The sequence below is a fragment of the Lepisosteus platostomus genome, chromosome 27 (assembly GCF_059453375.1).
Source record: "Lepisosteus platostomus isolate fLepPlt1 chromosome 27, fLepPlt1.hap1, whole genome shotgun sequence".
In the NCBI taxonomy this organism is placed as follows: Eukaryota; Metazoa; Chordata; class Actinopteri; order Semionotiformes; family Lepisosteidae; genus Lepisosteus; species Lepisosteus platostomus.
The window spans coordinates 6,455,118-6,468,015 of record NC_142637.1 but is presented as its reverse complement, the minus strand read 5'-3'; the positions used below and the strand labels follow the sequence as shown (position 1 = coordinate 6,468,015).

Genomic DNA, 12,898 nt, shown 5'->3' with positions numbered 1-12,898 from the left:
TTCTCAGTTTGTGAGCAGTAAGCAGGGTGGGGAGATGACTTCGGAATCACGACTGAATGAAGTTCAGAGCACTGAGAGTAACAGTTCACTTCAATACAGTATCTCTAGGCGATGCTGGCCGGTTCCCACACCTGCAGCGCGGACAGCTCTGTCTGGAAGGGCGTGGATGTGGGGAGCCGGCCTTTTTGGAACACGATACCTGCAGGTGGGAGGGGGGGGGGCTCTCAGAATTTGGGAGGGAGGTTTAACGTTACCTGTGCTCTTTAAAAAAAACCCACCCGCCCCCTTTACAGGTTGCACAAAATCTTACAGCCTCAAAACGTTTCACCACTTGGCAACAAAACCGAGCGACCTACCTGAAGACGAGGCCTGGGTTCTTTCGAGGACAACGGATATTTTGGGAGGTCGCCCAAGTTCGGAAAAAAGGTGAGGGAAGCTGCGGACAGAAAATACAGAACATTATTTAAAAAAAAAGAATTATGATACGACTTTAACCAGAGAACAAAAAAAAGCAGTTTTTCCATCATCTGAAAGCCGAAATCCGAAAGCACATTTGAATAGGTAATCCAAAAGGTCAGATAAATCTTAGCACAACAGCAACAACAACAACAATAATAATAATAAAGTATGTTAATGTTATATTCTACTAGAACAAAACGCTTTTCCCCTGTGTTCAAAGTTGGGCCATTAGCTGTTACCAATATCTAATGCTACTGCAAAAAAGTGTTTATTAAATAGTTGCTTGCAAATGGACCTAGTAACCTATTTGGGGGGGGAAACATTCTTTTACACCGTTTTGTATTGGATTAAAACAGTTAATAGTGCAGTTTACACAAACTGTGCGTCCCCCCTTTCAGGAGCTGCTTTTGTTTTCTTGATTTCTTTTCTGAAGAGCACCTGAAGAGAAGCTGTTAAAAAGGTCCATTTAGACCCAGTAATGAGCTGATTGGGGTCTTTAGGAGCCCAGCTGGACAACAAACACTGACCCTCCAAGACTAGGACTGGGGATTCCTGGTCAGGCCAGATAGCCTCAGAGCACAGAGGAGTCTCAGAAGACAGGGTTACTGAAAGATTGCCACTTGTGTGTAGATGAACTGATGAAGACAAAGAGATGTGTTGATGCGCTGTTGCATTGATCCAACTGGTCTCTTATTTCACAGTCTGTCCATGCATAATACAAAATGTGTGGCTTGTAATTTGCAACCGACAAAACTAGTTTGTGTTTAGCCCAAGAATAGTAACTATATCTGTGAGCTCTGATGTTTAGATATGAATAACAATCTATTTAAAAGTTAGTACGGAGAAAACTAACTTACCCAAAACCCTCAATGCTTTTTTAAAATAACCCGTGAGATACAGGAAGTCCCACCTGTCTGTTTTAAAACGCTGTTTTAAGTTCTCAAATGAACTGATCATTAGAACAGTTACAAAAGAAAGGAGGCCAGTTGGTCCATCTAGCCAGTCTGGTAGTTGGTAGCCTATTAATTCAAGGATCGTATTCAGCCAATTTGTGAAAGAAAACAGAGAATAGGCTTCAACAACATGGCTGGGTACCTTCCTCCATACTCCCACAACCCTTTGTGTAAAGAAGGGCCTCCTGTTCTCATTCAGCACATCTAGATTTTAATTGATCCATTGATTATACAGCTTCTTCCACGGATTTAAACACTGCACATGTGATCTTTGAACACACAGGGGTTTTTTTGTACTATATTGTTTCTAAGAGGAAATTCAGCTTCTTCTGCTTATTTTTCTAATTCCAGCACCGAAAGAAGCTTTATTTTGCTTTATGTTATCTATTTTGTTTATCTGTTGGCTGTACTAATCGTTTGCCGCAGTGGGTCAGCCTGGACGGGGGGGGGGGTGTTTGCTAAGGAATTTGTGTCTTTCATGTTGGCTCAGTAATGGTGACTTCTAAAATGAACACTGTGCAAGACAGTGACTTGCCTGTCTGTCTCCAGCAATAGAAATTGACCTTTGCTGAGCCATTTCCGACCACTATGGAACTGAAGAAGGGTCTGGACAAACAGTCTGCAAGCAACCCCCCGTCTCCCCGATTCAGGGACTCACACTGCTGTGAGGTTTTGGCTGTGGTCTTCATTGTGGTTTTCATCTCCTTGGGAATCTTCCTAGGTGTCCTCATTGGTGAGTCAAGCAGAACCTGACTCCTCCCCCAGTCCTCTGATCTTCACTAGGCAGGCATTCAAACAGCTCTTGAGTCTTCTTTACCACTTCCTGTCCAAAGCAAAATGCCCACATTACAAACTGGCCAGCCCTGACCAAAACAAGAGTACCTCCATCCATTTTGTGACCTCTTTATCCAATTCATGGTCACTGGGGAGATGGAGCCTATCCCAGCAAGCAATGGGCACAAGGCAGGACACTCCCCAGACTAGACAGCAGTCCGGCACAGGACACACAGACACAGACATGCACACACTCCCACTAGTGCCAATTTTCCCAGCACTCACTTAACCTACCAGTACATTTTTGGCCCACAACACAACACAAGGGGAACATACAAACTCCACACAGATAGCACCCCAGGAATTGAACCCAGGGCCCCAACACTGCGAGGCAGAAATGCAAACCACTGCACTACCATGCCACCCCTTCAAGCAAAGAGTCATAGTCTAAAATTTACATTAATATTTCCAGAACACAGTGTGAATTTATTTACTGTATGCAGCCCAGGGAGGCAAGAGTAAGGTCACAGATCCTTGTTCTTCCAAGAGATTTAGAGATTCCATTTAATTCTCGTTGCAGCTTATCTTGTTAAAGAGGAGCACAGCTATATAGGGACTGTGGAACTGAGAGGCCTCAAGTATGAAGCAAGTTTACGTGACAAGACTTCTGCATACAACATTGTGCTGTCCTCAACACTCAGGGGAAAGGTGAGAGAGAGGCGTGACTGGAGTAACAACAATAAATTTGATAGAAGTGGGGAAGGGGAAAACTAAATATATCTGTGTGGTTAATTCATATCTTTGCAATGTTTTTATTGCTAACAAACATTCTACAAACACCCAAATAAGGAGGATGCACACCCAAAGAAGGCTCCACAACTGAAATGTTGTGTTTCTTTTTTTCTCTTTTCAGCCTGGAATAAACCTTTACTTGTTCCTTTGCAGCCTACACTTGCTGACGCAGCTCCCCACCTGAATTTATTCTACAAACATTGTTTGCATATCATTGTTTTTCCTAGAAAAGCACCTTTTCAGAATATGGGCATTGCACTGCTGTGGAGCACTTAAAAAGCAATCAAAATAAGACTTGAATGTAAAAGCATTGTTAACTGAAAGTAAAGCACAATGTGTTTTTATCTCTCTCGCAGATCAGACACATCTTTCTTGCTTCCTCAGTAGCACATACTTTTGTGGGCAGTGACATTATTAAATTTGGGTGAGTGGATTTGTTTGACTGTGGTCTTGTAGAAGAGTGTCCAGTAGGCAGTAGACTGGAGTTCACGAGGCTATTTCAGACACTGAAAAGCTCCTGGAGTTTGACTCAACAGGCAGACCAGTCCTGTTAAAAGCATGAGATTAGGATTTTAATAACAAAGGCCTGTGCCGTACCTGTTTTGCAGTGGACCTGAAAAATCTACATCACTAAGCAACTATCCTTCAGGGTTTTTAAAATGTCTGCCTTAGGGTTCCATTCAGTCGATCTCACAAAACCTGAACCCGCTGCTGTTTCAGCTCATTAGTACACGTGGATTCCCATCTTTAAAACGAATGCTTTCAGCACATACCTTTAAAAATACCTTTAATAGGGGGGTTCTGAATTAGAGGGATTCAGTCCTAATCCCACAGATAGGAGCTTCATACCACTGGCTTCTCAGCCAAGCACAGACACCCGATGTGTGAACTTGTGGTTCTTCTCGTACAGAGCAGAATCACTATTGCAGCAACACATCACCAGGAGGGTAAAATTAACCCGTTGCACGCTGCTCTATCCCATCTCACATTCACTGTAGTGAAATCTGGTGAAATCTGCATCACAGTGACTGGATAAACTGACCAATCAAAAAGCGACGTCACTGTGAATACGCGGCCACCACAGGCCAGTGATCTCTGAGGTCACTTTTCTGACACCTCCTGCTTAAAACCCCCAATTTTTATTTGCACTAAAAAAAGCAATTTTCTGTCCACACAGGAACAGTACAGGCAGTGTGATGGCGACCTTCCGCATGACATTCAGGGTGGAGAGGGTCCGGGCCTTCCCTGAAGTCATTGTCCAGGACATCCTGCGACAGGGACTGAACACCCTGCTTCAAGGGCGCCCCCTAGAGGTGTCTGGATTTGGGGAAATAACCTCCATCGTGCTGCTGGGTAAGACAACAGACAGGGCTTTCTTAACATTCTTCTGTTGTTTTAGATTCAGCCATTTTCACTAATAATACCCCCAATATTTGAAATCACTAGGATCTTTAAACAAATGCACTCTCCACTTAATACATTTATTATTGACAATGTCATGTAGGGTTCCCATAGTTCCACATCTTTAATATAAATGTCTTATTCTTTCATTGAAGTAGATGTCACTAGCCTTGATACGGCCTGCTTAAAGCAAAGGAAAATTTCCATTTTTGTTTTCGTTACATTTTACAGGAGCAAGTGGGAAGTCCTTTTACAACATCGGAGGCCGGAAAGGTGAGATTTGAGCAGTCTTAAAAACGAAGGAAAAAACAACTTGAGGCCAAGCTCAACCCGATTGCCATTGACATAACAGAGCGATGTGATTTACAGGAAACGTGATCCGGACTGCGGCACATCTGGGTCCATAGAACCACGCCATAACTAGATCATTAATTTGATCCTTTCCTTGGGGAAGAGCGGGGGGGGGGGCATTAAACTCTGTGGGGTGGAAAATTATTTTCTGGACACAGACTCTCGTGTCTGCACGTTCGCAGACGGCTGTCCTGCCAAGACCTTCGCTTGCGACAATGGGGAGTGCGTCACCAAGATCAACCCTGAATGTGACTTCGTAGCGGACTGCGCCGACGCCTCCGACGAAGCCCAGTGCGGTATGTGGGACTCGGAGTGTCATGCACTGGTGTGCTATTATACTCGGGCTGCAAGATGCTAGTGGCACCTCCTTAGTCATACCGCACATAAAATAGGTTTGGAGGTGAAAGTAATTCCACCCTGTTGCCTCACGTTTTGAAAGGGAGCCAAATATCATGTAGTAATGCATTTACACATGCACGCATATAGCTTTTACATGCACATAGAGGGAGATGGAAAACCGCATGTCTACAGCAATAGTTCAGGTGGGGAGCTGCATCAGCATGCGTAGGCTGCAAAGGAACAAGTAATAGGTTTATTCCCTGCTGAAAAGAGAAGAGAGAAAACACAACGTTTCGGCCGTGGAGCCTTCTTCAGGTGTGAGCACCTCCACGTCCGAAACGTTGTGTTTTCTTTCTTCTCTTTTCAGCATGGAATAAACCTATTACTTGTCTACAGAACTGCTGAACAACAGACAAATGAAACAAATCGTTAACGTTCAGAGCTGTCACTCGCACGGGTTGATTACGGTCTTTCCCAGTAACAAGGTTCTTTCCAACCCGTCTTTGAAAACAAGATTGGGTTGCTTGTGCATCCCTCTGGGCGGGTTTAAAAAAAAACCCTGGGGACTCGAACGCCTGTGCAGTATGTGGAAGACAGGCCAAGGTCTGCTGCCCTGCTCCCAGCCTGGGCGGCGGCGCTGATGGCCGCTGTGATTTCCAGCCTGCGGGATGAGGCCTGCCCTCTCCACCCGGGTGGTGGGGGGCGCGGACGCCCAGAGGGGAGAGCTCCCCTGGCAAGTCGGTCTGCAGTGGCAGGGGAACCACGCCTGCGGGGCTTCCATTGTCAACGAGAGGTGGATCGTCAGCGCCGCGCACTGCTTCGAGAGGTGACGCCACTTTCCTCTGACCTCCCTCCCCCACCATCAGCTCTCTGCCCTTTCCAGGACTGGCTTTATTTACCTTTCACCAATACAGATCATCACAAAATAGAACACTTTACATTAATATATATATGCCTAAAACTGTATATATGAACAGATCTTGTTAAGGTTAGACAAGGCAACATTTACAGAACAATAATTTCTCTTGTTCAGGTGCATTTTTCTGAGTCATTTTCAATCGGGACAAAATCCCATTTTTTTTCTTTACATGACTGTCAATATCACAGATTCTTGAGGTACAGTCTATGCCCTCTATTTTCCACAGATTTCCCTTCCCTCCTCAGATCTCTGAGGTAATAGTTCTCTCTAGTAAAGGACAGAGCCAGGCTACCTGCCCTGGCCCCCTGTAGGCTGGGCAATGCGGTACCATTTCCCAGAATGCCTCACCTGCCCTTGCCTCGCCCCGCAGGGCAAGCAACCCGAAGGACTGGAAGGCCCTGGTGGGGGCGACCCAGGTGAGCGGTGGGGAGCCCCAGTCCAGGCTGATCAACATCAAGTCCCTGATCGTCTCCCCGCGCTACGACCACCTGACTACCGACAACGACGTCACGGTCCTGGAGCTGGAGACGCCCCTGACCTTCGGCCCCTACATCCAGCCCATCTGCCTGCCGGCTCCCTCCCACGTGTTTGTGCCCGAGCAGCGCTGCCTGGTGTCCGGCTGGGGGCAGCTCAGCCAGTTCACTGGTGAGACCGGAGCCCCTGGAGCCGATCACTGTAACAGTTTCCTCAATGTCGCTTTCCCAAACGAGCTCGTTAGCTCCGGTGCTCCTAGCTGGAGCCCTCTCTTTCGAAAAGCATAAAGTAATTAAACCCCAATTACATCCTTTTGAGTTATATTTTTGGGGTACATCTTGGTAAACTGGGAAGGTATGGATGCTCTTTTTGCTTGCTCTGTGGATTAAGACAATATTAGATGATTTTAGTTTAAGAGAGAATCCACATTCACAACAGAAGGCAAACTGGATTTTCCACAGCTCCAGTCTAATGCTACAAATGTTTTAGCAAATGTGGCCACTCTCATATAAACAACGTTTATATTGTGACACTTATTCAAAAAAATGTCTTTTGCTGTATAATATTGTAGGAATCGGCTAATTCTATAAAACTAGCTAGGAATTAATTGATATTTTGGTCACTTTTTTTTGTTGCTTTGTATGTAATTAATACCAGGTTCTATGCTACTTTATGATATGCAAGTGAAATGTAATTCTGTAATAACTCCTGTAATAAAAATTTCAATCAAAGAGATGACATGTGCTAGATCTTCCTGAGACGCTCTGTTGCCTCAATGGAACTGGCTTGCTTGCTATGTCCTCAGCTCTGCCTTGTGTGTCTCTGACCAGGCAAGCTGCCGTCCACTCTGCAGAGGGCTGTGGTGAAGATCATCGACTCGGGCACCTGCAACGCCTCCTACTCCTACAGCGGGGCCATCACCGACAACATGATGTGCGCCGGCTTCATGGAGGGCAAGATCGACTCCTGCCAGGTCAGGGGGCACCGCCTGCACTGTAGTGCAGAGGAGTCAGATTCTTTTCCGCACTGTCCAAGCTGATCTGGCTGAGGAAGACGGGAGTTTTGCTTCTGGTTCTTATTTCAGATTGCAACTCTGCATGCTTGGGTCTGTGGAACCAAACCGTTCTGTTATAGTAGCTCCGGGCGGTCTATTTCTGCTTTAGTGTTTGCGACGCACGCAGTGTTGTACAGCACACAGGAAGCTTTTGCAAGGCCCGACACAACATTTGATTTGCACCCGTGCTCTGATTTATTGCACCCTGTCTGTGTACCAATGCAGGGCGATTCTGGAGGCCCCCTGGCGTGTGAAAACGCAGCAGGGCGATTCTTTCTGGCTGGAATTGTGAGCTGGGGAGCGGGCTGCGCTCAGGCCAATAACCCTGGCATCTACTCCCGGGTCACGAAGCTGAGGCAATGGATTCTCAGTCATACCAGCCCAGACCCCACTGCTGCCCCTGTGAACACCAGTCCTACTGGCCTAGCAGTGCCCACCTCTACCTCCAGTACTGTCACAGCCTCTCCCACTACAGCAGGTAACACCAACACCCCTCTACATGAGCTTAAATCAACAGCATACTCTGCCTTGCTTCTTTGTTTGCAGGAAATGTGTTTTTTTTCCCCCACTTTATTTTCTATTTTTGTTGTATTCTTTTAGATCTCTTGTATTACCGTAAGTCACCTCGGGGGGGGAGTGGGGGGGAAGAAATGCTGACAAATTCCGTCGTAGTCATTTACCAGAGGTTGATCACTTTGAATTTTAAACGCAACCCCAACACAAATGTACAAAACGTTTGCATCGCACACTTTTAGAAGGTAAGACAGGAGGATGCAGGTAGTTTAAAGCTCAGCTAACAGCGCGAGCTTTCAATTGTTTTTTTTTCCCCCAAAAAAAACGTTTAAAGTGGACTGACTGCCTATATCCGCTTCAGCAGACTAAAAATGTGGGGTGATTTGTATTGCTGATTGTAAGCAGTTCTGTTTTAAGAGATTGAGGTGATGAGCAGAACCAAATGTTTCGCCACCCATGACAGCACCGTGGCCTCGGTGCCGAGGGCGATGTTTGTGTGTTTATGAAGTGTGATCTCTGCAGGGCTGCCACGAGTGAACTGCAGCAGTCATTTCAAGTGTGCGCCGGGGGCGTGTATCAGCAAAATCAACCCAGAGTGCGATGGGATCAACGACTGCAAGAACAGGGCTGATGAGCGGAACTGCGGTGGGTGCTGAATCACGTGCGAAACATCACTGAGCGAAACGCGTTTCACGTCGCGACATCTGTAGGAAGAGTTTAATTGCGCTCACAGGTCAGTTAGCAAGAACTGCAATTCATCTAGATCAGTTTCTGAGATGCATAGTAGAGTTGGGCATGTATGGGTTTTGATTAACTCTATTTTCTTGTGAAGCAGCAGATTCCCACCTGGAACTGACTTACTCTTTAACACTATGCAATGATTTCCGTGAAGTGTTGAGGAACAGGTTCACCATTCACGAATAGTTGGTGAAAACCCTGCAGAATAATACCGACCAGCTCATTTTTAGGAAATGTTTGTCTTTTATCATAGTAGAAGTAGATCGAACCGTCTAGGCAGATTCCCGGAAATTTTCAGGAACTTCCCACACACCTGCGTGCCGCCAATGTGACGCAGCGCCCCTACCTTGTAGACTCGGACATGCATCCTGGATTCATGTATCCCGGCACCACGCTCTCTTTCCAGACTGCGGGGACAGGCCGGCGATCGGCTTCCAGAAGATCGTGGGCGGCGCGGCGGCGCGGAGGGGGGAGTGGCCGTGGATGAGCAGCGTGCAGTTCCAGCGCTCCCACCGGTGTGGAGCCACGCTCGTCCACAGCAAGTGGCTCCTGACAGCCGCCCACTGCTTCAACAAGTACGCTCCCGCTGCTCCGTGCTCTCCCTGGCAGGCCCCTGGCATCTACGCTGCAAAAGCTTTACCTACGCGCCGTGCAAGCTCCCCCTTTCAGAAATATGTCAAACAAATACTCTTTAACAGATTGCATTGAGTAATTTGCCAGGTTTATCCAACTAGTCAAAAATCCCACACATCTGTCAGCGTGGAGCACAATCGATTCTTCTATGCAATGTTAGCAGAGGGGCTGTGTCCTCATTAGAATGACACATGCGATGCAGCGAAATTCACTGGCTTGAGAGTTTAAAGCATTTTTATTCACCCGTCCATCTGTCCTCCAACTCAGGGTCACGGAGGTTAGCAGGAGTCTATCTCGGCAAGCAACAGGCACAAGGCAGGGTACCCCCCGCGTGGGACTCCAGACCATCACAGGGCCGCACACTGACACAAACACGCGCACTCACAGCAGGGCCAATTTTCCCAGAAGCCAATTCACCTACCAGCATGTCTGTGCACTGTGGCAAGAAACCATAGCACCTGCAGGAAAGATATCAGATCAGATCACTTTATTGGCCCTGTGCAATTTCTTGCCTTAGGAATTAGTCTTTTCGCAGACCCCAGCTTGCTCTCCATGAGACACACAGACAGGGAGAGAGAAGCTGGGGGTCAGAGCGCAGGGTCAGCCATTTAAACGGCGCCCCTGGAGCAGCTGGGGTGAAGGGCCTTGCTCAGGGGCCCAAAGCAGTAGGATTCCTCTGCTGGGCCACGGGATACGAACCGGTAACCTTCCAGCCACAGGCGCAGATCCCTAGCCACAGAGCCACCCCACCGCCACATGAACACAGGGAGAACATGCAAACTCCACACAGACAGCACCCCAGGGCCGAGTGCTACGAGGCAGCAATAGTAGCCATTGGGCCCCTATGCCACACTAATGATTTTATTGGAAGACGATTAGGGGGGGCTGTTGATAGGGCTTCTACGGGATGGGGCACATACCAGGATGCTTTTGTACCATCTGGCTAACCTTTAAGTTTTGCTTCCCTTGCAGCCAGCTGACCCCAAACAGCTGGACGGCCAGCCTGGGCTCCCTCCTCCCCTCAGGGAAAGGGGGGATCGCGATCCCCCTGCGCCGCATCATCCTGCACCCCGCCTACAACTCCACCACCATGGACTTCGACGTGGCCCTGCTGGAGCTGTCCGTGCCCGCGCCGCGCACCAGCGCCGTGCGGCCGGCCTGCCTGCCCTCGCCCGCCCACCGCTTCCCCGCGCGGGCGCACTGCTTCATCACCGGCTGGGGAATGCTGAAGGAAGGAGGTGGGCCTCCGAGACGCTCCCGCAGGGGCCCCCTGCATGCCAGGGTTAACGCCGGGAGAACATCGCTTGCACTTTCTGACTCGTTGCCAGCAGCCATATCACCCTGCAGCTCACAACTGACAGCCCTGCTGAAGCTCAGCAGATGTGAACGTGGCTGCTGCTGGTAGAGGTGTTAGTGGGGCCAGTAGGGGGCGCTCACCCTGCTGCCTGTGTGGGTTCTTATGCCCCAGTCCAGTGACGGGGACACTGTACTGTAAAAAGGCGCTGTCTTTTGGATGAGACTTAAAACCGAGGTCCTGGCTCTCTGTGGTCATTAAAAATCCCAGGTTGTTTCTCGAAAAGAGTAGGGGTGTAACCCCAGCGTCCTGGCCAGATGTCCCGCTGGCCTTCACCAATCATGGCCTCCTAATAATCCCCCTCTCTGAACTGGCTTCATCACTCTGCTCTCCTCCCCACTGAGAGCTGGTGTGTGGGGAGCGTACTGGCACATCACCCAGGTGGGGCTGCACACTGGTGGTGGTGGAGGGGTCCCCATGACCTGTAAAGCGCTTTGAGTGGAGTGTCCAGAAAAGCGCTATCTAAGTGTAAGCAATTATTAATTATTATTAATTTAAACAACTAATTTGAGCGCGTGAAACGCATGGCTGAGGGATACAAGCTAACCCCTTTAGGACCTGTAAAAACACCAAACTCGGGGGTGGGAAAAGATAACTCCTATTTTATGACCCTGATGCGCAGGATCGCCAGCCGCCATGCTCCAGAAAGCCTCGGTCGACATCATCAGCCAATCGGAGTGCCAGCGCTCGTACGCCAACGGGCTGACCAGCAGCATGCTGTGCGCCGGCTTCATGGAAGGGGGCTCAGACACCTGCACGGTATGACCGGGGCGACCCTCTCTTCTCCGGCACCCCCTCGTCCCGGGATAGTGAGCAACGCTCTTCCTCTCCCCCTCCCACAGGGCGATTCGGGGGGACCCCTGTCGTGCCAGGAGCCCTCGGGACGCTGGTTCCTGGCGGGGGTCACCAGCTGGGGCCGCGGCTGTGGCCGAAACGGTTTCCCGGGGGTGTACGTGCGGCTCACCGCCGTCCGCCAGTGGATGTCCCAGTACCTGCCTTTCTAGGACGCCCTGCCTGGACCTGGCTGCAATCGACGAGGGGGACGGACTACTGGGCAAGGGGCAAGGGAGCTCCGTGCCGTCACAACACTACCATCTTCGAAAAACAGCACACTAACACGATCTGAAAATGGACTGACCGAAGGGTTTCCCAATCACCTTTCATCCACATCCCAGTATTATTACAATTGCAAACCCTGAACAACAGTTGCAGGCAAATAAGAAATACTACCGGCTTATTTGCGAGTCAAGACTCATTATACATACTGTATAATATATATTGGCTGTCAACCCAACACCCAGCTTACTGCATAATAATACTGCTCTCTCAGTCAGCCACCCCCCTGGGCACTACACCTTAAAGAAGGGCACCCTGTGTCCCGTTTCTCTGTTTGTGTTCGAAAGGAGCGATGTGGAGGTTGTGATGCTCCACGCACACTGAAAGCCCAGCCTGGAATAAAATTGAAGGAGGTGGTGATGATCTTTTCTAATACGGGTAATTCCTTGTCTCACTCCATCATCTCAACCGCACGAGAGAAGCAACCACCAGCTCATTCGCACTGTCTACCGTGCTAAACGAATCTGGGCGCAAACAGGCCGACACTATTTTCTGCTTAAAGCAGGATGTGAAAAGCTCCGCTTGTAATCCATTTGGGTTTTCAAATATCTTTAAAATTAAACACCATCTTGAGACACGAATGTTTGATTCGATCTAGTGACCACACAAACAGAAATGCTGACAGAAAACAGTGGGTGATAACAGAAATGGTTCTGAAATGTCTTCTTTGCAAGTAGTACGTCTGAGCTGTTAGCACATCAGACAGAAAGAGATAACTCAGCTAAAAATTGAAATCAATGTGGGCTGCAGTCCTGGCACTCGGATAAAAAGCCAGATGTCGCATCGTGAACTGTACCATTATTCCGTTGTTACCTTTTGTTTTCCAGCTTCATTAACTTGAGTTTGTAGCCTTTCTGGGCCCTCTGTAATACATATTCCTGGGGAAAATAACAAGGTCAATTATCCCAACACTGTTGGCATTTCAGTGTTTCTTTCCCTCCTGTTCATTCCTCTGCAGTTACGGCAATCCTCCATCTTAAACGTGTTCGTTCTGTCCTGAACTAAATTAAAACAGTACCTGAAAATAC

General features: G+C 48.4%; 1 protein-coding gene and 1 long non-coding RNA gene across 3 annotated transcripts in view; one reads left to right on the top strand and one right to left on the bottom strand.

Annotated features, from left to right (window-relative positions):
• Positions 1-9,247, bottom strand: part of LOC148639166 (uncharacterized) — a 19,977-nt gene extending 10,730 nt beyond the window's left edge. For both annotated transcript variants that reach the window (XR_015930781.1, XR_015930782.1), the window contains exons 1-3: positions 9,114-9,247; positions 2,071-2,235; positions 357-436 (exon numbers count right to left, since the gene is read on the bottom strand). This is a non-coding gene — a long non-coding RNA (uncharacterized LOC148639166). The remainder of the gene's footprint in view (positions 1-356; positions 437-2,070; positions 2,236-9,113) is intronic.
• Positions 39-12,898, top strand: tmprss9 (transmembrane serine protease 9). The gene is made up of 16 exons (XM_088621833.1): positions 39-426; positions 1,962-2,145; positions 2,767-2,894; positions 3,335-3,402; positions 4,156-4,331; positions 4,611-4,652; positions 4,913-5,026; positions 5,730-5,895; positions 6,359-6,633; positions 7,293-7,435; positions 7,742-7,994; positions 8,552-8,674; positions 9,174-9,342; positions 10,373-10,638; positions 11,377-11,513; positions 11,597-12,898. The coding sequence occupies exons 2-16, from the start codon at positions 2,001-2,003 to the stop codon at positions 11,756-11,758; spliced, it is 2,367 nt and encodes a 788-aa protein (XP_088477959.1). The 5' UTR covers positions 39-426; positions 1,962-2,000; the 3' UTR covers positions 11,759-12,898.

Coding starts and splice junctions, on each gene's coding strand:
- tmprss9 (XM_088621833.1), top strand. CDS start 2,001: ATGGAACTGAAGAAGGGTCTGGACAAACAGTCTGCAAGCAACCCCCCG. Junction 4,653..4,912: donor CAACATCGGAGGCCGGAAAG/GTGAGATTTGAG, acceptor GCACGTTCGCAG/ACGGCTGTCCTGCCAAGACC. Junction 10,639..11,376: donor GGGAATGCTGAAGGAAGGAG/GTGGGCCTCCGA, acceptor CCTGATGCGCAG/GATCGCCAGCCGCCATGCTC.